Raw genomic sequence first — 24,494 nt, 5'->3', positions numbered from 1 at the left:
ATTTCTCCTGCGTGGGTGCAGCACAGATGCTGAACAGAGCTGCTGTGCCCTCTCTGCTGCCAAGCCCTGGCACTGCAGAGCCCTGCTGAGCTCTCGTCCCACCTGCCCCGGCAGCCAGCACGCAGCAGAGGATTTATTGACTGCCCCTGCAACCAGGCAATTCCCTTAATTGGCTTCATTTCCAGGCTCTGTCACTCTCGCCCTGCACTGCTGGTGGCACAGCTCTTTGTGTGCTGGTTGGGAAAAAACCCCAAAGGCTGGACAGCAAATCAATCAGAGGCAAGGACAGAGACCTCTCGGGGATAATTGCATCCAGAAACCCAAATCCCTTGTCAGGTCTTCCCCTCCTGTGGCTTTGCTTTGAGGAGCCTCCATTAAGCAACAGGACATCCCCAAACAATGCCAGCAGCCAGACAAAAAACTCCTTTCCTTTTCACAGTTACCTCCCCAGTGCTCTCTGACCACACCAAACTCCAAAGCAAGATCTTTTTTGATTGTTTGGGCCAAAATGGTTGGGGTGGCTCAGCTTTTCCTCATTAAAGAGCACTTGGACATTGGTGGGGCTTTTTATTCAGTTGTGGGATTTGTTTTCCTTTTCTTTGGGTGTTCATCCCTGTGTCGTTCCCCACGAGGAGCTTGGGGTCTGAGCTTGGCTATGCTTTAATTAAATGCAGTGGGAGTCAATAATTGTGAGTTGTTGTTGACAAAGAGTTGCTAGGTGAGAAAATCACACACTATTTTAATAATTTAAAATTTGCTAATAATAAATAATAATAAATGTTAATAACGAATTTAATAAACTCATTATATCCAGTATATCATTATGTCTTATATACACATCTTACTTGGTATCACAAATGCACTCAAAAATTATTTATTTCTGTTTCAATATCTCTTTGACCAGTAAAAAAAATAAATAGAACTTTCATAAGCAGGCTTTACAGTCTCTTTTGAGCAAGGTGGTTGTAGCACGGTTGTGATCCTACAAAAATACTGTGCTAGAGTATTGTACACATTCTGTAAAAAAACCTGACCTCAGGGGGTGAGCAGTCCTCTGGCAGTTTTGGGATACCATCCAGCATTTTCAGGTTTGGCAAATTGGAGAACACACTTAAAGAGAGACAAAAGAAAAAACAGAAATTGAGAAAAATAATCTTGGGAAATGTTGAGAACAAAACAGACACTGATAAAAAAAGAAACAGCATATTCAAACATATCTAAAATAGATTTGGGTTGTTGGAAATCTTGATTTGTCATTTGTTGCAGAATTTATCTGATAAAGAGCTAATTAAAACTCTCAGATTTCACTCTATTGCACCACCTTTATATCCTCAGACCCAACAAAGCACTTCAGGACTCTGTCTTCCAACACTGAGAATGAACATCATACCAGAGTTGTACCAATATTTAATTGCCCTAAGAACTGGCAGATTGAGAGCAGAAACACAATTAGGAATTGTTAAAAGGTGGTTTATCTGCTTTTGTTCTCCTGGACTTGTAGATATGCAAATAGAAGGTGAAATCCATCATTTAAAATGTACTTTTCCCCTTCCATGCTGATATCTGCCTCCCTGCCTTTGTCAGCACCACACTGCCAAAGGGATGCCCACAAGACTAAAGGGAAATATACTGAAAATTCAGAAAGGACAAGTTTAAAGAAGAGTTTAATGAAAACCTTTCTTTTTTTTGAATGCTGGGAGGAGATGTGTCCCATTTCAGACACATCTGTGTGAGGTTTAGCTTCAAAATATCAAATTATCCTGGCTGTGTTTGTAGTGGGGCAAAGCATGCAACCATGCAGATTTTCTGAGTGAGGTTTAGAACAGATTATATTCTCCTGGATTTCTTGGATTGTAATGCCTTGGATTAGAATTTCCATTTCCAGTGCCTGAGGCTGCTCTGTTAAATCTCCAGTCCATCCCAAAGCCTGCAGCACAAATTCCAGGGGCTGCTCAAGGCAGAGCAGCTCCCACAGGGGCAGGGGGAATCCAGAAAAATCAAATGAAGGGAACTTCATTTTCTCCTGCTTTTGCTCCCATCTTTCAAGACATCCTCCTGATTCCAGCCCTGACATGTAATGCAATTTAGGCTCCTTGCAGAACCCACCAAGGATGCAAGGAGACTGAAGAGAGTTTGAGTAATAGGTAATTTCTATTAATAAAAAGGAATCTAATTTATCTGCCCTTTCACTGTCTCTAAGCTTGATCCATGGGCTTAGTTCAGTTCCAGAACTGCCACTCATGCCATTAAAAAGCATCATAGGCAGTTTCTGAATATTTGGGGGCTTTTATCACACAATAGCTCACTAACCCACGTTCCTGGAGCATTTCAGAGCATTAAAACCACAGGAAAATGAAAAGCTTCTCTATAAAGTTTGTTTGGTTTGAGATCCCATTCCTCTGAAACTCTGACAAACAATTTTTTGTGTTTATCACTTTTGTTAGCCACGAGAGGGTCAGACTTACAGCTGTCTGTATCTTTCCTGGAACTCACAGGGATTCCTCTTGAGGATGAGGGATTCCAGTGGAGTGTGTCTGAAGTCTGAAATCCCACTCAGGGTTGTGATGTTATTTTCAGCAAGAGACAAGTGCTGAATCTGAGGGATCTTTGGCAGCTGTTTGAAGGATGTAAAGTGGTTTTTATTTACATTTAGCTCTCTGCACCTGTAAAGTACAAAGTGTATGGCATCACTATCACATCTGGGACAGAATCCCTACAACAGGGATGGGTTTTATACAAATTTTGTGGGTTTTATTACATTTTGTGCTGTTTTGCCTAGTCAGGACTGCCAGATCAGATCCCAGCACATTATATTCCCTTATTTTTTATATTGTACAACAGATGCATCATTATTTCTGTTCTCAATACTACAACTCTCCATACAGCTAAACACACAACAGCAGAGTAGCAACAGATGGATGATAAAATAAATTTATAGTTGTCATGGCCGTGCTTGGCCTCTCTGCTTGGATTGTGTTCCCCATCTCTTCACAGAGATTCCTTCTGTGTTCAACAACTTCCCCTTTTGGCACAGATCTCCCTGAAGCTGGACTCATTAATTATTCCCCGGGAATAAAGGGGATGTGATGTGATCTCCTCAGTGGGTATTTTCAGCCTGGGGATGACATGAGCTCAGAGCAGCAATAAACTGATGGATTCTCACTCCAGCACCCCCCTGAGCAGATTTGGCAGCTCTCAAGAGCCTGCTCCAGCTGTCACTTCACTAAAAATTTTGATTTCTGGGATATTACACAAAAATAGAAACAGATTACATAAAAATAGAGGCAGGGCATTTTGTCTACCTTGGCAACCTTATGGCACTGAGGTCTGTCAAAGAATTGTCCACCAACCAAAGCTTTTCCACCCGAATTAATCTGCGCAGGATTCTTTGGAAGTTTTCCACCTGGTAAAGATCACCCAGGTCCTGGAAGGAAAGGTTCAACTCCTGGGGAGGGGAAAAATAAGAGAAATCACTTTTTTTTTTTTTTTTTTTTTTTGCTTTGTAATTGCTATATTATTAAATACAGAATTAGTCAAAGGTAGTTAAAATGAGAACACATTTTATGCTGCTGCTCTTATAACAATTGGTGGTACCAAGTGCCAAATCCACCTCAGAATCATAGTGATGGACTCCTTAATTCTTTGAAAGGAAGAAGGAAACCATCTTCCAAGCACGAATTTGAGTGTCCATCTCCTCCTTCCTCCGTGAGTGGGGTTACCAGTGTGGGAGGGAGCAGCACTGAGTGGTTGTGGCTTATTGCTTTGGCCTCTAAACTCAGCTGGCACCAAAGTTCCGTGCAGCAGCCAGATATGAATATTCATGGAGTCCTCACAGAATGGTCTGGGTTGGCAGGGAACTCAAAATTCATCCAATTCCACCCCCTGCCACAGCCAGGGACACCTTCCTTACAACAGGTTTAAATCTATTAAATGCAGTCAGCAGCCAGCACATGATTATTTGGCTTCTTTACAGCTACAGTCCAAAGTGTTAATGAGAAAGTTTTACAGCACAGTTTTCCCAGTTCTCTTGCAGCCTCTTTTCCCATTTCTGTGTGTCAGTTACTTGTTTTCTTCTTTTCAGAGTATGTTCTTCTTTTCTGAAAAACAGCTCTTCTTCCGAGGGCCCTGGTCAGAGGAAAAGATTTACAGATGAGGATGTGATACAGAGCTGGCACTTAGTCACTTGCTGGAAGAATAAATATATATTGCTGGGAATATTCTGTAATGAAGAAATATATATAATATCATAGGTGTGTAACTTTCCAGGCTCCTGAGATTTAAATTAATGGGAAGATTTTTCTACCATTTCCAGACCCATAATTCAGCCAGCAATCTGCAGTGGTGGTGATTTTGTGCATGGCTGGTAAATGACAGATCTGCTGCAGATCACAATGAAAACTATTTCTGAAGGGCTGTTCATAAGGACCTGAGCTCTGAAATCCTTCTTATTCCTTGCCGTGCTGTGAGTTAGCCTTTGACTGTCCTGAGAAAGGAAAATGTTTCAGCTTCCAGAGCAGTGACAAAAACCAACAGCCCCACTCCAAACCTCATTTGTATTGAGGCAGACACACACACACTACGCCCTAAAGTCTTAATGAAAAGTTTAGAGCTTTGGGCATCTTCAAATTCCTGATTAAAGCAAGGACTGGCTGGAAGTTTTCCACTGTTTACTCCCAAACATGCAAATACTAAATTTTAAAACCCATCTGTTCTTGAGTGTGTCTGTAGATTGCAATTGAGCCAATTTAGTCTTAAAATACAAGAAATGTGCCACTGTTTGCAGGACTGAGTTTCCCTCTTGCTTGGCTGTTTGGCACATGGCTACTGCATTCTGAACAGTCAAATGTTAATCAGCTTCTGAGAGAAGCAATCAGCAGCACATTAATACTAAAAATTTTCAATTTGCAGTTCAGACAGTTGTTTTTCATTTTGGAAATTACAAAGCATAATTTCCTAATTTAAAAAAATTAATTAAATTAATTGAAGTTTAAAAATAAAAATAAAAATAAAAATTAAATTAAATTTAAATTTTTAATTAATAATTAGAATTTTAAAATTTAATTTAAAAATTAAGCAATTTTTCCTAATTAAAAAAATAAGCAAACGTGGGCACTATGAGATGAAATGCTGCCCCTTTTCAAAAGAAGGGCAAACTGCAGGATTTGAGCTCATCACTTTTAAGGACGCCCTCTTTGACTCAGTAGAGCTAGGGCTGAAGTGTCAAAGTGTCTTTTTGATCTTTACCTTCCCTCACTCGGGGACAGAGGAGCTGATTTCCTCGAACACCGTGTTCCTCTATGTCACACCAGCCAAGGTACTTGAAGGAGTCAGAAGGAAGCTTAAATAAAAAAAAAAAAAAAAAGGCAAAATAAAGATATAAAAGAATCAGTAAAAGCTCTGGAGGTTTTGGCACTGAATTTTCTCTTATTTCTGGCCTCATTACAGCAGAAATCCCCCAGTCAGAGCCGTATGCAGGAGCTGGGGGATGCTGTGGGAATTCACAGCTCAGCGGAGGCTGCCGCAGCTCATCCTGGTTAACTCCAATAAATTGGCTCAAATATTGGAGGGAGCCTTCCCAGGGCTCATTGTGGCCCTGGCCAGAGCAGCAGTTTGGTGCTCAGAGGCTGAGGGAAATCCCCTGCCACAGCTCACCCCAAAAAGCAGAACCCTGTTTATATCCCAGCTTTGGAGGTAAACAAAATCCTCTTCAAAGCTGAGGGGGAGATTTCTTCATCTCTTTTCTAAAAACCTGCAATCAGAATGGGAAACCCAACACTTACTGGGAAAGGCAGCCTGGGGTCCCAGTTCTGCCCGAGGGCTCCTCTGCTTTGGGGTAAAACCAGTGGAACGTTGTGGGCATCCCTCAGGATGGAGCAGCAGGAGGAATAGGGTTTAAAGGACTTCTGATTGCTTGTAGTCAGACCTGAGGAGCTAGAGAGGAGATGTTGAGCCAGTGTGGATTCTGTCCAGAGAAATGCAAATTTTGTTGGCTTTGTTTTATAATTACAGAGAATAATTACAGAAAATAATTACAGAAAACACAGAATGGCTGGAGGTAGGACCTGCCAGCAGGCAACAGCCACATCCTGAGGCCAGACCATGGGCAGCCCCCTCACCTGAGCTGCATTTCCTCACACACAGGAGCCTTTCACAGGTGTGTCCAAACACCAGGAAGCGGAATTTCCAGGCAGTTTGTTAGAAAAAATGAGTTTTGGAAAAAATGGAGAGATGAATTTGTCCAGCAGCATGATGTGTTTGTTCCCTTCTACCCAGGAGAGCCCTGCTTTTATGGGTCTGGGTTGGATGAAAAGATTATTTATTTTTTGCCATTGTACATGTGGTTTAACTCATTGTTTTACTAATATTGGTATATTTATTTTAGTCTCTTGGATATGTTCTAGGGGATTCTCAGAGATCTGGAGAAAAGCTGAATTTTGTTCAATAGAGTCTTCAAATCACAGAATCACTATGGGAAAGCTCTCCAAGGTTACCAAGTCCAACCTCCAGCTTGAAGCTGTGTGTTCTTAGTCCCTTGCCTAAGAACACTTCCAAAAGTCACATTTTATACACCCCAAACGAGGCAATTTCTCCAATTGTGCTTCAGAGGGATTGAAGAATTTGCAGGCTGGCAGCTGCAATTTAGGAATTTCCCACAGAACACTTGGAAACAATGATTTAATTTGGGCAGGGTGTGCATCCAGCACTGTAATTTGATGTTTATTCTACAGGCTGGGGGAGCTCTTGCCAGGGAGCCTCAGAATCATCAAACCACTGGAGTCAGAAGCAAAAATAAATAAATAAAATAGAATAAAACAGAATAAAAATGCAGCTTTAAAATGTTTTGGGGAGGGAGGTAAGGAAGGTCTCATAGTGGGAGTAAGAGAGAGGCTAAACAGAGCATTGGTTAAAAGGGACAGTGACAGATTATTGGCAAACCCTGATGAGGAGAGGTGTCCTGGTGACCTCAGTGCAGGAGCAGCCCTGACAAGCAGCTCTGCTCCCTTCTGCTTTATGCTGGGCTTTAATGGGGTCACAGCAGCCCCAGTGAACTGTGGGTGACTCCCAGGAAGCTGTGTGAGCTCAGCATTTTGGAAAATAACAGCTATTTACTGAGACACCTTCTGAGGTCACCTCGAGGCAAGCAGCCCCTTGGGGGGTGTGTGCTGGAGAGCAGCAGGAGCTCACACACAGCAGCCCTGTGGAGAAAAGATTTACTTTGGGTAAATGGTAAAAAAAAACCCCAGAAAATAAAAAAGCGCTGGGAATTCTTGTGTAGCTCTGTCTTGCTGTTTGTTCTGCTTTTGCCTCCTTGTATGTTAAATGAGATCAGAGCAAAGGAAATTTGTAGAAATTCTTTTGTGTTTAAGAAAAAGATCTGTTATTTTGCTCAGTTTGGAGGTGATCTTTTAGGATGTATTCAAATGACTATTTATAACTGTAAGACTTTTCAAAACTACCTTCCTCTCAGCTAGATACTACCTCCTCTGCTGAGACAGGAATATACACTCTCAGTGCCTGGAAATGTGGGCTAAAACATTTTAGCTGAACCATTTAACATGATATCTTTCCTGATCTCCTGGCAGGAAACCCACTCACAAAACTCTGCATCGGTGATGGCAAGTAAAACATAAAGTTCCAGAAAAAAAATAAATATGTGATGGATACAACTTCCCCAGTCAGGTGGGTAGTGAGATTTCCATGGGAAGGAGTGACAGAAAGAGAGATCTTTCATCTCAAAGCTGCCTGGGTTTAATAAGCACCAGCTGGACCCCCACATTATGCCACAGGAGATTTTTCTGGAGGTGCAAGTGCCACACAGCTTTCCTCTCCCTTGCTTTGTTTACCTTCCTATTTTGCTGCAGAATTGATGCAAAAGGAGTGGCAATGAAGGAGGCAGGATGCAATTCCAAGCAATTACAGATCTCACAATACATGAAAGGAACAAAATTTCCTGCCTTGATTGTGAGGCCCTTCGGCTGGATATGAATCTCCAATGACACCTCTGGGAGCAGCACACTAGATTATGTCAAGCATTAAGGGGAAAAAAATTAGATTCATGATGTCTGTCCAGGCTGAGTCATTTCCTCTCACTTCGCCTGCAGTGAGAAATTGGTGGTTATCATAAATCATGGACCTAAATTCTTATGAGAGAAGAATTAATTTCACTAATGGAAACCCTCTGTAGCAATTGCATTCCTCCATTCCCCCTCTTTTTGGGGGGTGTAGGGGAGTATTTATGGTGTCTTTTAAGCAGAGGTACTTGACTATATTTTAAGAATTCAGTAATAGAGGTTTGGAAAGGAAACTTCAAAAGGTAATGGGGGAAAAAAAATCTTGTGTGTGACCAGCTCCTAATTTCTGAGGCTGGCCCTCAGGCCAGTTCTTATCGTGGCTACAGCTTTGCTGCTGACACCAAATCCAGGTACAAAACTTATTTTTCATCTCAGTAATAAACAAAACCCCACAAAACTGTACCAAACAATTCTTTGCAGGCACCTTGAAGTCTGGAGTGCTCCGTGTGAGCTAAGAGGGAGCACAGGCTGGGGGGTTGGGGGGAAGCACGCATGGCTAACCCCTTACATTCTACATTATTCTCCTCAGTGGAAGTCCCAGCGAGGAATTCAGTGCCTGAAGTGTTTTGCAAACTGTCAGGAATGAGAGCAGAACAGCTCCTGCCTTTTTCAGAACATCACTGAGGAGATAATCAGACTGTACCCTGGAAAACCCTGCACTGCTGATCTCCCTGATCAAAGTTCCTCCTCATCAGGATGTCAGTGTCAGCTGTGGGGCTGGGAAATGTTCTCCTCTCAGACACCTTGGCCAGGTTTCCAGAGAGCCCAGGATGCTCCAGGTTTCCTGAGTGCAGTGCAAGAACCTCTGAGTCCTGCTGCCTTTCAGTGCAGGACACATTAAAAGCCCACAAAAAGACTTTGAAGAGCTAAAGCTGAGCTGCTTCTGAAACTGCACCAGTGAAAGATATTGAGTGAGAGACAGAGTGAAAAGTCCCTCCTGTGTGTATTTTAGCTATTTGGCTGTTAAAAAGGAGTGTCAGTCAAATCCTTTCTCCAGATGAAACAGCAGCCTCGAAAAACAAACATCTGAGACTGCAGCACAGGTTCAGCCCTGCTGCACAGAAAATGGGGAGCTCAGCTCAAGAGGAGTAAGGATAAAGGGGGTTATGAGCAAACTCTTGCATTTGGGATTTGAAAGGCTTTTTGTCACAGCTTTTGAGCAGTTTTGGGGTCTGATCTAGCTTCTCACAGCCTTATCCCAGCTGCTCTTCAGGAATCAGCATTCTCCAGCAGGCTTAGCTTTCACTGAGCCACAGCTGCTTTCCCCTTAAATCTGAAATGGATAAAAGGTTTGGGAACAAGTGGTAGGGTTATTTATATCTCTTCACACATCCAGAGTCAGAATTCCCGTGGTGCTTGCTGCATCCCACCAAATCACAGCCCACATCTGATGGAAAGGGCCCTGCTCCTGTGGCTGAGCTCAGGGAGCTCTGGTCAGGTTCTCTTTTAGCAGCAAAATTATCTCAGTTTATTCAGTCCTGATGCTGTGGAACTGAAAAATGTGCACCATTCTAAAGGAAGGAACCAAATTGAATGGGTTTCAACATCATCTTGAAGGAATACAAACAAAACAAAAAAAATTCAAACTAGAGAAACTAAGAAAAGAGCAATAAATCCTCCCAAAGCAAAGAGTTTGCGAATGGGTTTCAAGATCATCTTGAAGGAATACAAACAAAAAAAATATTCAAACTAGAGAAACTAAGAAAAGAGCAATAAATCCTCCCAAAGCAAAGAGTTTGTATCACTGTGTGAGAGCTGCTGGTTTTGTAAGTGCTAAGAGAGATTCTGGACCTGTCCAAACCACCTGCACATGTAAGTGCTTGCTCCCAGGTTCCAGACATCCAATTATTTATGTTGTCCCAGTCAATGGAAATGCCAAAGCCACAAATGAACTGTTGGGGTAATTTACCAACAGAATTTGTGAAAGTGTTTAAGAGATGGCAAACTCAGAATTCAGGCTGTGCTTCATTTCAAATGCACACAATTTACTGCTCCAGAGCAGCTCTGCTTGTATGCAAACATTTATTATGAGAACTCTCTGAACTTAGGAGAGAGGAAGATATGGACATAATGTTTGCATGCTCTATTACCTTTCAATTATTTTTATAGGAGTTTTAGGAGACATTATGCAACATTTTGAAGCAGTTCTTCTGAGCGTAATTTAGTGACAAACACACCTGTAAGTTATGGCTACAAAGCATCCTTGCTGATAGCTGTAGCATCAATTATCTTGCTTTATGCTTCATAAAATTGCCCCCCCCACAAGACATAATTAACTTAATTAGGTCCTATCACCATAATGATACACTCTTAGCATATTAACTAGCATTTTCCTCGTGGATCCAGCTTGCACCAACACAAAACCCACATCTCAATCCACGTGCCTTCCACACATTCTCACAACAAACTCAACATTGTTGTTGGGACAGCTTTTTCCTCCAGCAATCAGGCACTGACACCAAGAAAAACAGCTCTGTTTGAACTCCTGTTTTCCCTGCACAGCAATCTCCTTCAGCAATACAGCTGGTACATTTTAAAAAGACACTCAATCCTGTAACTCTATCTTTGTTGTCAAAGCATGTCAAGCAATGACTACAGGTTCGTGTCTCCTTGCACCCTCCTACCTTTCAGACATGTCTGGCTGCTGCGTAAAATCCTCACATCTTGCACAGGGCTACTTGTACAGGCAGAGCTTATCTTCCCATCTCTGGCCCTGCACAGGGAGGGAGTTCCAGGGCCTCTGGAGAGGGGGAACCTGCCGGGATGCTGATCCTGGGTGGCTGGATGCATTCGCTGTCTCCAAGGAGACGCTGTCACCCCGCAACGCTGCTGTCACGTTAGGAGCTATTGTTACCAACCTCTTAAGCACATCAAACAAATTCCCGGCCTCACCGAGCTGGTATCAGTGAACTGTCTTTCCAGAAGGTGCCTAAAGATAGGCTGGTGATACCTGTGGCAAGATACGTGATCATCCAGCTGAATCTCTGCTCTGCTTGCTCCGGCCGCTTCACTCTCACCAATTGCTGTCACAGTTTTGCCCACTTGAAGTTCGTGTTTTTGTTGCCTAAAAGATCTCCTGCCTCATTAATGGCTTGTTAAAGGCCTTATTAATGTATCTGTTGGATGAAAAGGAAATACTTAAAGCGGCTCAGGTTTTATGTAATGTTCAGGAAAGTTCTTTATGGGCACCTCTTCTCTGTTGGGCGTCCTTGCCTCATTGGAACGTGCTCAGCCATTTTAGGAACATCTTCCAGGCTTCCTTCTTCGAGTTTGCAGCTGAGAATGAAAGCAAGAGGTTCTTCTCTTGGTGGGAAACAACAGGCCAGGTTTGTGTCTGTTTTTATATTATATTTTTCTTAAAACATTAAAGCTGTATGTTCTGAGAATCAGCCCAGTGAGTTATTCTCTTCAAAATGAGTTTGATTTTCATTTGTTCATCCAGATGAAGTGCAGGTGCTGGCAGGGTTCCAGGGTGGAATTGCAGCAGCCCAGTGTGGCTGTGGGCACTGCTTGGTCCCTGCTGAAGTTCCCAGATGGCTTTTAAACTCCACCAGTGTTGATGGGACCTGGGTTTTGGAGGAAGGTTACAATGGAGCTGTAAATTGTGCCCTATTGATCTGTGACTCCCACACCACAGGCACAGCCCCTTCCTCACTGGAGCTCCTGGGCTCTGTGCTGAAAAAAAGAGGGGGTAAATAGATTAAAATCAATGTGGAAAAAGTGCACAATCCCCTCTGGCCAGGGATATTCAATTGGAATATAGTCATGTAGTCAAAACCTCTGTGGTTTAGACTTCTACCTTGCAGCTTCTTCACAGAAAAAACATTCCTTGTCCTCCTTTTCCTTCACATTTCTCTTCCCTTTTTTAGGTCACTACAAAGGCAGACCATTATAAGGTCTTTCTGTATAGAAAGGTCTGTGCTTTCCCCAATGGTTGCTGAAGGCTCCAAAACCTTCTCTTAGAAATTCTGCTGGCAAATTTCACCATGCCAGCAAAGCAGAGGGGAACAATGGTAATTAGAGAATTTCAGCTCCATGTGCAGGCATTCCATGGTTCCAAATGTTGAATTGACACATCGTTATGTGAAATTTAACAAAGTAGTCATTCCACCCAGGTTTCATTAAAACTTTATGTGCTAAGAACTCAGTTTATTACGGGGTGGGAGAGGACAGGGTATTAAGAGATTCATCAGGTCACTTGAGCGAATCATTTCTCTGTCTGCTAAGAATAAAGAAATTAATATCTAAATCAAACAAGATTGTAATTTGGGGCCTTTCTACTTACCATTTTTTCCTCTGTCTATAAAATGAAAGGTATTGGTCCCCATCACAGCCTAATGGGCTTCAGATCTTTTATGGCAAATGCATTCCTCATAAAGCCCATGAAAAATTATCTCTGTGCTATTTCAGAGGAACGACATATTTTACATGGTGTCGGCCTTTCCATTATAAACACTATTTTTCAGATCTTTACAACCTGCCCATAAAAATGTGCTTCTGACAAGAAATTCAGCAGTGTGTCCCCAGCTCTGCAAGAAAGAAATCTTTTCTCCAACTTTATCTAATTTTGGCCAGTAATTTTGTCTTTGAATTGGGTAAACAGAGGGTGGGCATTGGTTTGAACCCTATGTCTCTCACATCTTTTTTTTTTTTTGTTGGTCCCATTGGATTCTTCTCTGCATGTCCATGAAATTTGTAGGAACTGGGCAGAATCCAGCTCATCCTGAGGTCTGATTAATGACAGAAACAATCCCAATTATTCTCACTGCTGTAGGCCACCAGAGGCCCCGTTGTTCTGAGCACCACAGAAAGTCAGGAAAACAGAGTTTGCTCCAGAGGGTTTGTGCTCTAATTGAACAGAGCAGACAGACAAAGAGTAGGAAGAAAGGAAATAATATTATCCCCCCTCCTTTTATACAGAAATAACTGAGATGCTCAGACCATGAAATCCTGGCACTGTGGGAGCAGACATTCTGTTCCTGTGCCCAGGGTCAGCATTCACACAGGATTCCCAGCCACTGACTTTGTTAAGACCAGACTGGATGAACAGTCTGGCTTTAATGTCTGCAATTACTGGCTAGTTTCTGAGCTGACATTTTGTTGATCATCTTCAAAGAGCACTTGAAAGAAATTTATCTATTATAACATTTTTCTGATTCAGGGATAAATCAGTTTGTTGACATAATTTTATGTTCTTTATGTAAAATCCCCTAATTTTTTTGGTGTTAACTTGATACAAATTGGTGATATCAAACCATCAGGTCGATGCCACCAGTAAAATCAGACCTAAATACATAACGACATCAGCAGAAAGATAACTTTTATTGATCTTACCTGGTCTGAACATTTCCAGGAATCCAGGCCATTCATGTTGGATGAGTCAATTAAAAAGAGAGAATTTCTTGGGGTATTTCAGTGGTGTGATGTGCACGGCCCTGGAAGAGGAGCTCACTTTTGGTGCACAAAGGCTGATCTGTGCCTGGGCAGACAAGCAGGCACTCTCACTCCAACCAACAGGTTGCTTTGCTGAGTTACCCAGGAAACACTTCCCTTTCTGTCCTGCCCATTCAGGATTCCAGGAATCCAAGTGTCTCATTCCCACTTGGAGAGCACTCCCAGGGAAAAGCCAAGGACAACAGAACGAAGCCTTGGGCAGGAGGAGAGCAGAGTTAGTGAAACGTTTCATCGGGGCCGCCAGACAAAAAGGAACCAACAACTGGCTGCATAAATAATTGAAGTGAAAACTGTATATGCCTGCTTTTCTGAGGTGTTACAAACCCATGGATTCCAAGAGGCTTTTGGAGGGGCTGTAACCAAGCAACAAGGACTGAAATTTGGTTCTCTCTCCTGGAAAAACAATGGGCTTGCAACTCATAATGACAACGCCTGGCACTGAAGAGTGAGCCCTTCCTTGGTTTAATAGTCTTTGGATGAAACTATAAGAAAAGATGATTATGGAATGAAGAAAGCATTTTTACTTGGCTTAGGAGAGGCCTATTCCAGTATCAAATCTGCCTGTTCCTAAACAAAATGGAGGTCAGCAAGTTCTGGATGAATCTGACACTGAGGAAAGACTGCAAATAAGCAACATCTCAAGATTTTCTTTCTCTAAACTTTATTTTCAAAAGAAATAATGGACATAATTTGCCTGCATGAAAGAGAAAACATGGCTGTATCCCAAGTGGGGTTGGCGGCACACAACACTCCTGGTTGATGATTCCTCCCATTATTTACCTCACTGAAATGAGTCTATTTTCCCTGTTACCTTAAAACATGGCTTCTGTATTGGATGAAGTCACTGCATCCCTAACCCAGAGATGCACATAAGATCCTGACTGACCCTAAAACTTTCTTTTCAAAAGAAACAATGGACATAATTTGCCTGCATGAACGAGAAAATGTGGCTGTATCCCAAGTGGAGTTGGCGGCACACAACACTCCTGGTTGATGATTCCTCCCATTATTTACCTCACTGAAATGAGGTCTATTTTCCTTCTTACCTTAAAATATGGCTTTTGTATTGGATGAAGCCTAACCCAGAGATGCACATAAGATCCTGACTGACCCTGTAGCCTTGAAATATATTGAAAAAAATTGGTTTATTTCATCCATCAAACTCCTGCCTTCCTGAAAATCAGAATACTTTGGAGTCACCAGAGCACTTCTTTATTAAAGTGGCTTTGCCAGGTTGTCATATAGGAGATATTTGAGAGAAATAGACATAATCTCTTTAAGGATGGGATGGGAAAATAATTGTATTGCTGGGCCAAGGTGGTAAAAAGTACTCAGCTCTACAGGAGCTTAGAAAGGAGGGAAAGGACAGGAAAACATGGAAAACCAATGCAGTTGAATGACAAACACAGCTCAGTTGTTTAAAATTCAGAGCTCCCTGTCCCCATTCCAATCAAAGAAGGAGCTGGGAACTCTGAACGTGTATTTACAGGCAGAACTTGTTCCTGACATCTCCCATTTTTTATCCCTATTATTTCCCCCAGTCTTATTGCCAAAAGAAATTAAGTTCAAATGAATGCCTGGTTATTCAGTGTCTGCAAGGATAACAAAGATGTTCTCCAGCTGAAAGCAGCAAGCAGGGCCTCCTGTGATGGTGGGGAAAAGAGAGAGGAGCATGATGAGAAGAATCAAGAGTTTTTATTAAAGGTGTTGTGCTCATGCAGCTTTTGTCGGGAAATCCAATTAATTTACTCCCACTTGCTTTCATTTGGAGCAAATGGCAGCCCTGTGTCACATAAAAAAAGAATGAGCCTTGCTTCTCTCCAGTGCTTCTCTTCTGGGCAGCAGACAGACACACTGCAGCTGTCCACAGCCCCTGCATTCAAAGTTGGGAGCTGGCACGGCCTGCCAGAAGAAATTAAATGTAATGAAAACGTGTTCCTGCTCAAAGTCAGGGGCTGCCTTTGCTGTACCACATCCTTGTGTCCTGAGGGCTACACCACCTTGTCCTCCCAGCAGTGCCGGGGGAGCTGAGCCATTCCTGGGTGGTTTTACACCGATTTGTCCTGCGGCTGCTGAGGGGCTGTACCTGCTGAGCAGGGGATTTCTCAGCTGCAGGCATTTTCCATCCACAAGGCACAGCTGGAAATCTCTGTTTTAAATCAGTGGAGAAGGGATTCTGGACTTGGATACATTCAAAAGCCAAGGAGAGCTTGAAGAATCTTCCCCTGGGAGGTTTCCCTGGCACACCACGGGCTTGGCACAGCAGTGCTGGCACTGCAGAGCTCTGCTGGGGCTTACCAGAGCCCATCAGGGCTCCCTCCCTGGGCACCAGCTTTCCCTGGGTCTCAATCAGAGCCCAGTGAAGGCAAAGCACGGGCTGGAAGTGACTTCAGCCAGTGCCTCACTCTGCTTCAGCTCTTTGCAGCCCAAAATCCCCTCTGTTTTCCAGAGGTCATTCCCCACCTCACGTTTTTGCTCGAACAGAGATGAGGTGATAGGAGAAGCATCTTTTAAGGGAAAATAAAAAGGATTAAACCTCATACACCTCCCATCCATCCTGATCTTTGGACTTCCAAGGGGCTCCAAGCCCACTCACTGCTGGCCTAGAGGGGCTGTGAAGGGGCTGGTAAACCACTTTGTGTCACAGTGTTCTCCAGCCACAGCCTGCCAGGTCCCTGAACCAGTCTCAGCCATTAGCCACACCATCTTTCAGCTGCTTCACTTTGCTGCCAGCTCCATGCTGTATTCCCAGTCTGGAAATTAGAATTTTCTTTTTGCCTCACACTGGGGGAAGAAGAGAACCCTGTCTTCATTTATTAAATCACTGAGTGACCAGGTGTTCTTTTCTTGATTAGGGCGGTTTAATATTTCTGCTGATACCTGTACTTCAAGTTCTCCTTTCAGCCCTCATATTTTTTGCAGTTGAGTTGTGAAAGATCAGCAGCTGAGCTTCAGTCGTGTTCCTCCTCATTTTTCATGCTGCCTTCGCTGTTTTGGAGAGCTGCTGAATACAAAATGAAGCTGCAAGCGCGTGTTTGCTCCACAGCCAGCAAGGCATGAAGCCCTTTTTTCTCCAGCTGTGGAGTACAGCCAGAGCATTGCTAACAGAGTCACTGGGGATGTGACTCAAAGGGTGACATTTCCTACTCTGCTCGGTGACACCAGATGATGAATGCTCACAGCAAAACACGGGGCTGGTTTAAATAAACAAAATTAAATCTATTTCTGTGATTATAGGAATCGTGTTACATCTCTGAGGGAGCATCAGCTGCTGCTCCCAAGTGCTGCAGATTTGTCAGCTTGTTTAGAGATGCTCTGGTTGCTCACTGGATTTTCCTGCTGCAATAAATCCATTGGCACTTTGGCCCGAGCAGGCCATGGGTGATTTGGCCATGGGTGATTTGGCCAGCAGGTTGATGTTCTGCACATCAGCCTTGATCTTGTTTTACACTCAGCAATTTACAGCATCATACTGTTCCCATTTTCAACATTAGAGAGATATCATGGGAGTGCATGAGAGCAGGGACCTTAGCCCAGAGCCAGAGCTTAGGGGATTCTCCCACTCCTGGGTTCTTCCACTATTGGGTTCTTCCATTTCTGGATTCTCACATTCCTGGATTCTCCCACTCCTGGATTCTCCCATTTCTGGATTCTCCCATTCTTGGATTCTCCCACTCCTGGATTCTCCCACTTCTGAATTCTCCCATTCCTGGCTTCTTCCATTCCTGGATTCTCCCACTCCTGGATTCTCCCACTCCTGGATGCTCCCATTTCTGGATTCTCCCACTCCCGGATTCTCCCATTTCTGGGTTCTCCCATTTCTGGATTGTCCCGTTCCTGGATTCTCTCATTCCTGGATTCTCCCATTCCTGGATTCTCCCATTCCTGGTTCTCCCATTCCTGGCTTCTCCCACTCCTGGGTTCTCCCATTCCTGGGTTCTGCCAGCCCTGGATGCTCCCATTCCTGCCACCATGGCATCAGCCACCCTGGCAGTTCCACGCTGTTCTCTGGGGAATGTTTCCCTTGGGATGCAGCCACAGGGGCAGAGCAGAGCCCAGTTCTGGTCCCTGGCCCTGCCCCAGCTGCACCTGGAGCCAAACCCCACAGCCTCTGCAGTGCCCAGCCACGGGCAGCAAAGGCAGGCAGGCAAAGCCTGGATTGTGCCAAATTCCAGCCAGGAATTGCAGGGACACAAGGAGAGCCATCCTCACAGCAGAGGCCCAGCTGGGAAAAGAGCATTTCCCTTTCCCCACTGCAGCCAAATTTTAACAGCGAGGTGCTGGTTAAGCTCTGAGATTGAGACCAGGAGTAAATTCTGATTTTATCTGCTCTGCCAGCTGTGCTGGGGAGGAATGAGCCTTCCTGCTGTGTCTGTGCAGGTTTAGATAGTGTTACAGCAGCTGAAGTCACCATTGCCATGACACACAAAGGCACCAGGCTGTCACAGATACCCCTTGCTTTATCTGATGGTGTCTTCAGATGTCTCTGCTGAATGTGAGCACGCTTGCAAAATTAATGCTCCCCAAGCTCTAGTGAAAAAAAAAAAAAGGGCTTTGTACAGAAACCCTAAAAAATAAGGCAGCACTGAGGGAGATAGAAATGTAAAACAGCCTTTCCACTTGAAAACCTTTCTCCATGGAGTCATCAGGATGCATTTCCTGGGAAAACAGGATCAGCCTTGCTCCTGAATGCTGCTCAGATTATCATGCTTGCCATGAGGGGTGGAAAGCAGGCTGCCAGCTGGTTAATGACCCTTCTGAAAAATAGCCTTCTCTGCTGCTTTTTGGAAGCCACTTCTCATGGAACTATCAAAACATAATCTCTGTGCTCTTGTCACCCATAGGAGGGAGCATATTTTAAGCAAGTGTTATCAAGGCTAAGAGAGCCCGAATTAACTTGTGCTCAAGACACTTAGTGCACTGCCAATAAATCTACCAGAAAGTTGCTCCATCCCGAAAATACAAAGCAATACCAGAGCAATTCCATCAGGAGAGCTCTGCCAGCTCCTCCCACAGGGGCTGTGGCTCCTCTCCAGGGCTCTCAGTGCTGCCAGTGGCTGGGGAGCTGTGCCACCGCCCCAGTGTCAAACCCTGATGTCCCTTTATGCCCCCAGGGCCCTCTGCCTCCATCTGTCTGCTCCTATTAACTTGCTGAATTCCCTGTGCAGTGGTTGCAGGCAGAGGAATTTGCTGCCATCAGTTTCCAGAGGCCGGGATTCCTCATTTAACTTGGGGCACTCAAGGAGAGGAACCCAGTGACTGAGAAAGGGAGGGGGGAAAGAACATTTTTATTCCCTTACAGGCATCCTGCACCAAGGAAAAGCCCTGCAGCCTCTAAAGCAAGAGGCACAGAGTGGCTTCATTATTTTGAATTATCTCATGGTTTCATGCGGTAATAGCTCAGGTTTTGCTTACTTTTAATAGCAAAATAATAACAGGATTTGTGGTTCCCATAATGCATCCACATTTAATGAGTGCGTGTGTACACAGACAAAATGCAATTTTCTAAATTCTACATCTTGCATGTGTACAGTCTTCACCATTTTCTCTTCTGTGGAAACACTGTGATTAGAAGCCCATTTCATCTTTTCAGGTAAGTGTTCTAAAGTAATTTTTGCAAATTGGGCAAATTATACAATATTTTTCTAGTCACAAAAACCCCCAGCCAGGTTTGCCAGTGCTCTGAACTCGGGGTTCAGGGCATGGCCTGAGAGAAACCTGCACAGGCTCCAGAGCTGCCTGAAGCAATGACAATGTTTTGATGATGGACCACAAAGGGATTTGGAACAGGCTGCAGATGACAATGTAGCTTTTTCTGGTGATGCTCTTTGCTCTGACACTACAAGATTGTCTGCTCAATTGAAGCATTTAAGGCTATGGAACCAGACATTCCCTAATTCCTGCTCAGAGCTCACTGCATCTGTCCCTCAGGATGATGTGGCTGGATGTGCTCACCAGAGCTGGTGACATCCCTGCTTTTCTGTAAGGCTGACACAAGGCTCTTCTGCTCATGGTTCCAAACTCTCTGTCCCACACGTGCTCAGATTCAGTAATTAAGAGCTCACCTCCTCAGAACACTTTTATCTATAAGGATATGCACATTAAATGTGGAATGACACCAGAAAATAAATTAATTTAATAGCTCCAGTCAGCCTGGTCACCTTGCTCCCCATGGAACTGCAGCAGTGAGACTGGCTCTGAAATATTGGGATGATCCACAAATTATTTCTGATCAAAAAATCTGAAGTAAGCTTATAAACTGGAGCACACTGTCTCTGAATTTCTTTTTGTAGAGACCAAGGAGAAATTTTGTGAAGGAAAAATCAATGCAAACAGATGAAAACCAGGCAGCAGCAGCAGAACTGGCCTCTTTTACCTCTCTGGATTTTGCTGAGGGCTTTAATAGAATCACAGAATCTCAGAATGGTTTGGGTTGGAGCAGACCCTGAAGCTGAGCTTGTTCCAGGTGTCCTGCCAAAAGCAGCTCAGCTGATGAAGACACATCCCTGGCTTGGAGCTGGCAGCAGAGCTTTACATGGTCCTGCTCCTGCAAAATGCCTGTCCCTGCACACTGCTGACCCCAGGCTGCAGCTGGCCCAAGGAGAACATTCCCCAGCAGAGACAAAGAATTTTGAGACCAGAATTTGTCTTGTAATAAACTCCAGAATTGTTATTATTCCTGTGTTAAGCTTTGCTGACTTTTTGGCTGTTGCCTTTTGAAACAAACGTTTACAAAATACAGTGACAAAAGCCCCAGATAAACAGACTTTTTGTGCCACATTGCTAGTGACCAGTGAGATTTGGCATTGCCCGGAGCATGATCCTTAAAGGTCTCAGGGCAGTCTTTCTGATATCTTTACTTCTTATCAAGTTTAACATATTTCATTCACTCTGTTCAGGCAAAATTACCACCCAGTTACCACCTGCAAGGATTCCAGTTTTGGTTCAAAACATGACTTTTAACAAAGAGTAAACAGAGTGAAAATCTGTGACTGGCTTCAAACTCTTTTGGTAGCACTGGAATACTTGAAGGAAAGGTTGAAGCTCATCTTTTTCCACAGGCAATTCCAACCCCTTAATGAGAACATTACAAACATGATTTAGACACAACCCAGATTTCCTCTGTATCTCTTCCCTTACTTAAAAGCATTTCTGCACAAACACAGAATAGTTTTCCTGCAGGAATCTTCCCTCAGTTTGTCCAAACAGATCGCTCTTCCCCAGGGAGGGTGTGTGTTTATGAGAGCAGTAAAACACCTTGTTACCAGCAAAGCCTGGCTGATATCTGAGACATCATTCCTATTGTGGTTCAGTGTGCCTGAAAAATAAACACCCAGGCAATGGGCTCAGTTCCTGAGCTGCAGGAACAATCCCAATGCTTTCCTCAGCCAGCTCCTAGCAGACCCAGGATTTTCCAATCAATATCTGTATCTGGGCTCACACATTTATCTTTTCCACCTTCCTCCATGACCTGCCTGCCTGGCATCCCTCACAGCCCCAGCCCTGACTGCAAGCTGCAGTTCCAGCTGCATTGCCATCCCTCACTTCTGCCCAGCTTTTCATCCTGCTTGCTACATTTATCTTTTCCACCTTCCTGCATGACCTGCCTGCCTGGCGTCCCTCGCAGCCCCAGCCCTGACTGCTGTCTGCAAGCTGCAGTTCCAGCTGCATTGCCATCCCTCACTTCTGCCCAGCTTTTCATTCTGCTTGCCTCATGCCCACAGCAACTGGCCCATGACTTGGGCCTCTAATTAGTGCTGTAAAATGAAAAGCATCTTCCTGTGGACGCTGTTGGAAGGCAGTGCTGTATGAAAGGAATGTCATTTGAGAAGCCCTTGTGGAGGGGGCCACAGGCACGGAGCCTTAATGAGTTCCAAAGTATCCCCCATGTGCATTGAGGATGGTTTCTCATGTGGAACTTGGTTTCACAGCCCTCAGCCTGCCCAGCTGGAAACCCCAGAAGCTGCTGGAGCAGCTACCAGAGGTCCCAGCGAGCAGCCAGAGCCTGTCTGTCTGTCTGTCTGGAGCCCCGATCCTTGGGAAATCCAGACAGTTTTCCCAGCTAAATCAACCCAGAGCCCCTCCCCCAGCTGTGCCAGGGGATGCAGAGCAGCTCAGGAGGGAAGGCAGCTCCTTGCTGCTGCTATCTGAGTCAGCAAGGCACTGCTCTCCTCCTGCCTGCGCTGGGATTGGGGCTGCCTCATCCATCTCTCTCTAATCCATGCTTTCCTGTTTTCCAAGAAGCAAGCATTGCCCAATAAAGGGACAGGAACAGCTCAAGAATGGGCTTGTAAACACCATTTGTTATTTTAGGAACAATATTGCCTCCTCCCCAGGCAGGGAGCAGCCCTGACAGTGGTGGAGCCTCACTGTGCCAGGGAATCTGCTCGGGCAGGAATTCCAGAGGCTGTAAGGCAGAGAGGGAAGGGGGAAACTTAAGAGACAACCAAAAGAGAACAGCACATCAATGAGTCAATCCCAGTTATTTCCCTCTTGCAGAAGAGAATTTCTGGGTCCTGTTGCAGCAGTGAAATAACCCCAGCACAGCTCTGGGGCTGTGCATGGGACAGGTTAAAGAACAACCCATTGCTGCCATTTCACACCAAGCACACGGGGCATCATGCAGGATAAAAATTCCCCTGGGAGCGATGAACTCCCTCCAGCAACCCCTCACCAAGGTCAGAGTGAGGTTTGCAACACAAAGCAGGTGTTTGGGGGTTTGTTCCCTCCATCTGTGATTATTAATCCCAGGAACAGGGGCTAATGATGCTCCAAACTCAGCATCTCCCGTTGACTGTGCTGAGATCTACCTGTGCCTGAGCTCTGCTCAGGATATCCAGCTTTGCAACACTCCCACAGGATTCCTGTCAAAAGGAAAGTCCTTCTCAGCTCCTTAGGATAGAGTGACATCTTGTGGTTTCTTCTTCTGTCCACCACTGACAAATAAAAATTAGCCACAAGAGCCTTGACTAAGTTTGTGTTTTTCTCTGGTGTAACACCAAGATCTTATTTCTTTCAGGAATCTCATGTCCTTATTGCCACACACAGATACAGAAGCTCACTCTGCCACTATCAGAGCCTGTGGAAGGAGAATGAAAATTCATGCTTGGAACAGCAACAAACCCATTCTAACTCCCACAATATGACAAATTTTGGTTGAATACAGACTCTACAAAACCCCTCAGGTGCTCAAGGTCACGTACAAATGAGATCCTAGCAGCCAAATAAATCCATTTTCAGTAGTAGCACCACTGCTGAAGGGATTCTTGGGGAAAACCTTTCCAAGAGCAGCTCTGGAAAGCGTTCCCACCTGGGCTCCAGCATGTGTGCAAGGGAAAGGATCCCATCAGGCAACTCAATTCCAGCTGCACTGAGCAGGACCTCAGCACTGACACACTTGGGTCACTCCGTCAGCCCAATTACAGAAGTGTCACTGATTGGTTTTCTGATAGAACCTCCAACACAAAACAGTTTTATTTGAAGGCTACACACCTAAACTCATAGATGAGCTACAACTGACAAATTGACCCTACCAAAAAAAAGGATGCTAAAAACAAAAATGATTTTGCTAGTTTTGTAGTGAAAAAGCAGTGGCACCTTTGAAAGGAACATTATACAAAATCTGGAGTAAAAACCATCATGGAACAGCATCCATATACCTATGGACTGGCAACAATACTTCAGATATTATTACTACTGAGAACTATGGAAATAAATCAATTCATGTTGCTGCAAACCAGGTAATTCTCAATTGCAAGAAACAGAAAAATGTTATTTTGAATCTGTAAGGCCTGGGAGAGCAGCAAGTGAAATCACAAGTGTTTGCATTTCTGTTCCTGCTGGTTCTCCTGTGTGCCCACTCAGGCAATCCTGGGAATTTGATTTGCAATTTGTGATTCTGCATTATTCCATTGTAGTTTTTCTCAATCCAGCTGCAGGGGCATTCAGTGAATTTGCCTGATATCCTCTATAAATACTTCTGCCTGCAGCTGTCCTTCCAAAATTCAAAGCTTTATCTCCAATCTGTTTTCAGCCCTTCCCTTAGTAAGGAATGTTGCAAGGAACTGATACAAAGAAAAGACAAAACTGGTCGGGAAGAACTTTTGATGGACTGAAAATAAACACGACTGAAGGCTTCTCATGTCTTTCTCAGTCACAATGAACACCACAAAAATAGCCTAAAAAATGTTCAAAATGTTCAAAAGCTTAAAAACCAGTTTCCCCTAAGATTACCCAAAATAGCCTAAAAAGTGTTCAAAATGTTCAAAAGCTTAAAAACCAGTTTCCCCTAAGATAACCCACAGGAGATCCTCAGCATATGGTGACTTGTACAGACGTGAGGGGATGTCCACAGAGTTATTTAAATCTGAGAACCAGTCCTTGTGTAACTCCCAAAGCTCATTTTACCTGCAGTGAGGCAGTTCTTGGTAAAATTAGCCCCTGTTCCTTCTGAGCAGCACTCCCCTTTCCCTCCCCAGCACAACACTTTTAGCTACACAAAGCTAAAATTACCATTTTCATCTAAATTTGAATACAAAAGCTGCCTTACCAAGTCCAGACTATAATACAGCAAGGTAATAAGCACCAGCAACACACTCAGGAACCCCATTTGTGAAACAATTCCAGGGGGCAGGGCTGGAAATGTGTTCCGAAGCCCTTTTTTCCAAGGGAGCATTCCCAGGCTGCACAGAGAACATCCCTCACGTCCTGGTCTGACCCGCAGGAGCTGCACCAGCAGTAGAGAAAGAGTGAACAATGTGTCAGATTTTGGAAGTTCTCCTTGCATCAATAACTTTGGGAGCAGTATCTCTGCTGCTCTGAAGTGAGTGATTGCCAGGGAAGCCTGTAACTGCACTTCAGCCAAAATGCATTTGTTCCCATAGAATTCCAAAGAGAAAACTCCTATTGACTGAGAAAAACCCATTTATTATCCAAAGGTTTGTATTTATGATCTGTTTCAAAAGAGCT

At 44.1% G+C, this 24,494-nt stretch overlaps 1 protein-coding gene across 2 annotated transcripts; it reads right to left on the bottom strand.

Annotated features, from left to right (window-relative positions):
• Positions 1-868: 868 nt before the first annotated feature.
• Positions 869-11,242, bottom strand: LOC120504332 (protein tilB homolog). 2 transcript variants are annotated; one of them, XM_039713742.1, is made up of 7 exons: positions 10,697-11,242; positions 5,781-5,931; positions 5,245-5,338; positions 4,007-4,125; positions 3,303-3,445; positions 2,466-2,663; positions 869-1,110 (listed from the first exon to the last, which is right to left on the bottom strand). In XM_039713742.1, exons 1-7 carry the CDS (start codon positions 10,705-10,707, stop codon positions 999-1,001), a joined length of 828 nt encoding a protein of 275 aa, XP_039569676.1. In that variant the 5' UTR covers positions 10,708-11,242; the 3' UTR covers positions 869-998. The 2 variants fall into 2 exon arrangements, with proteins under 2 accessions (XP_039569676.1, XP_039569678.1); XM_039713744.1 differs by having other exon boundaries at positions 4,064-4,125.
• Between the last annotated feature and the right edge of the window lie 13,252 nt (positions 11,243-24,494).

Source organism: Passer montanus, unplaced genomic scaffold, assembly GCF_014805655.1.
Source record: "Passer montanus isolate IOZ18808 unplaced genomic scaffold, ASM1480565v1 scaffold29, whole genome shotgun sequence".
NCBI classification, from domain to species: Eukaryota; Metazoa; Chordata; class Aves; order Passeriformes; family Passeridae; genus Passer; species Passer montanus.
The sequence above is the reverse complement of the archived record's forward strand: the minus strand, read 5'-3'. Positions and strand labels throughout refer to the sequence as shown.

Excerpts from the sequence above, each read along its gene's own strand:
- LOC120504332 (XM_039713742.1), bottom strand. Across the intron at positions 4,126-5,244 it reads CTGTCCCCGAGTGAGGGAAG|GGCCCTCGGAAGAAGAGCTG; the intron begins GTAAAGATCAAA and ends TCCTCTGACCAG. Across the intron at positions 2,664-3,302 it reads AGTGCCATAAGGTTGCCAAG|GTGCAGAGAGCTAAATGTAA; the intron begins GTAGACAAAATG and ends TGTACTTTACAG.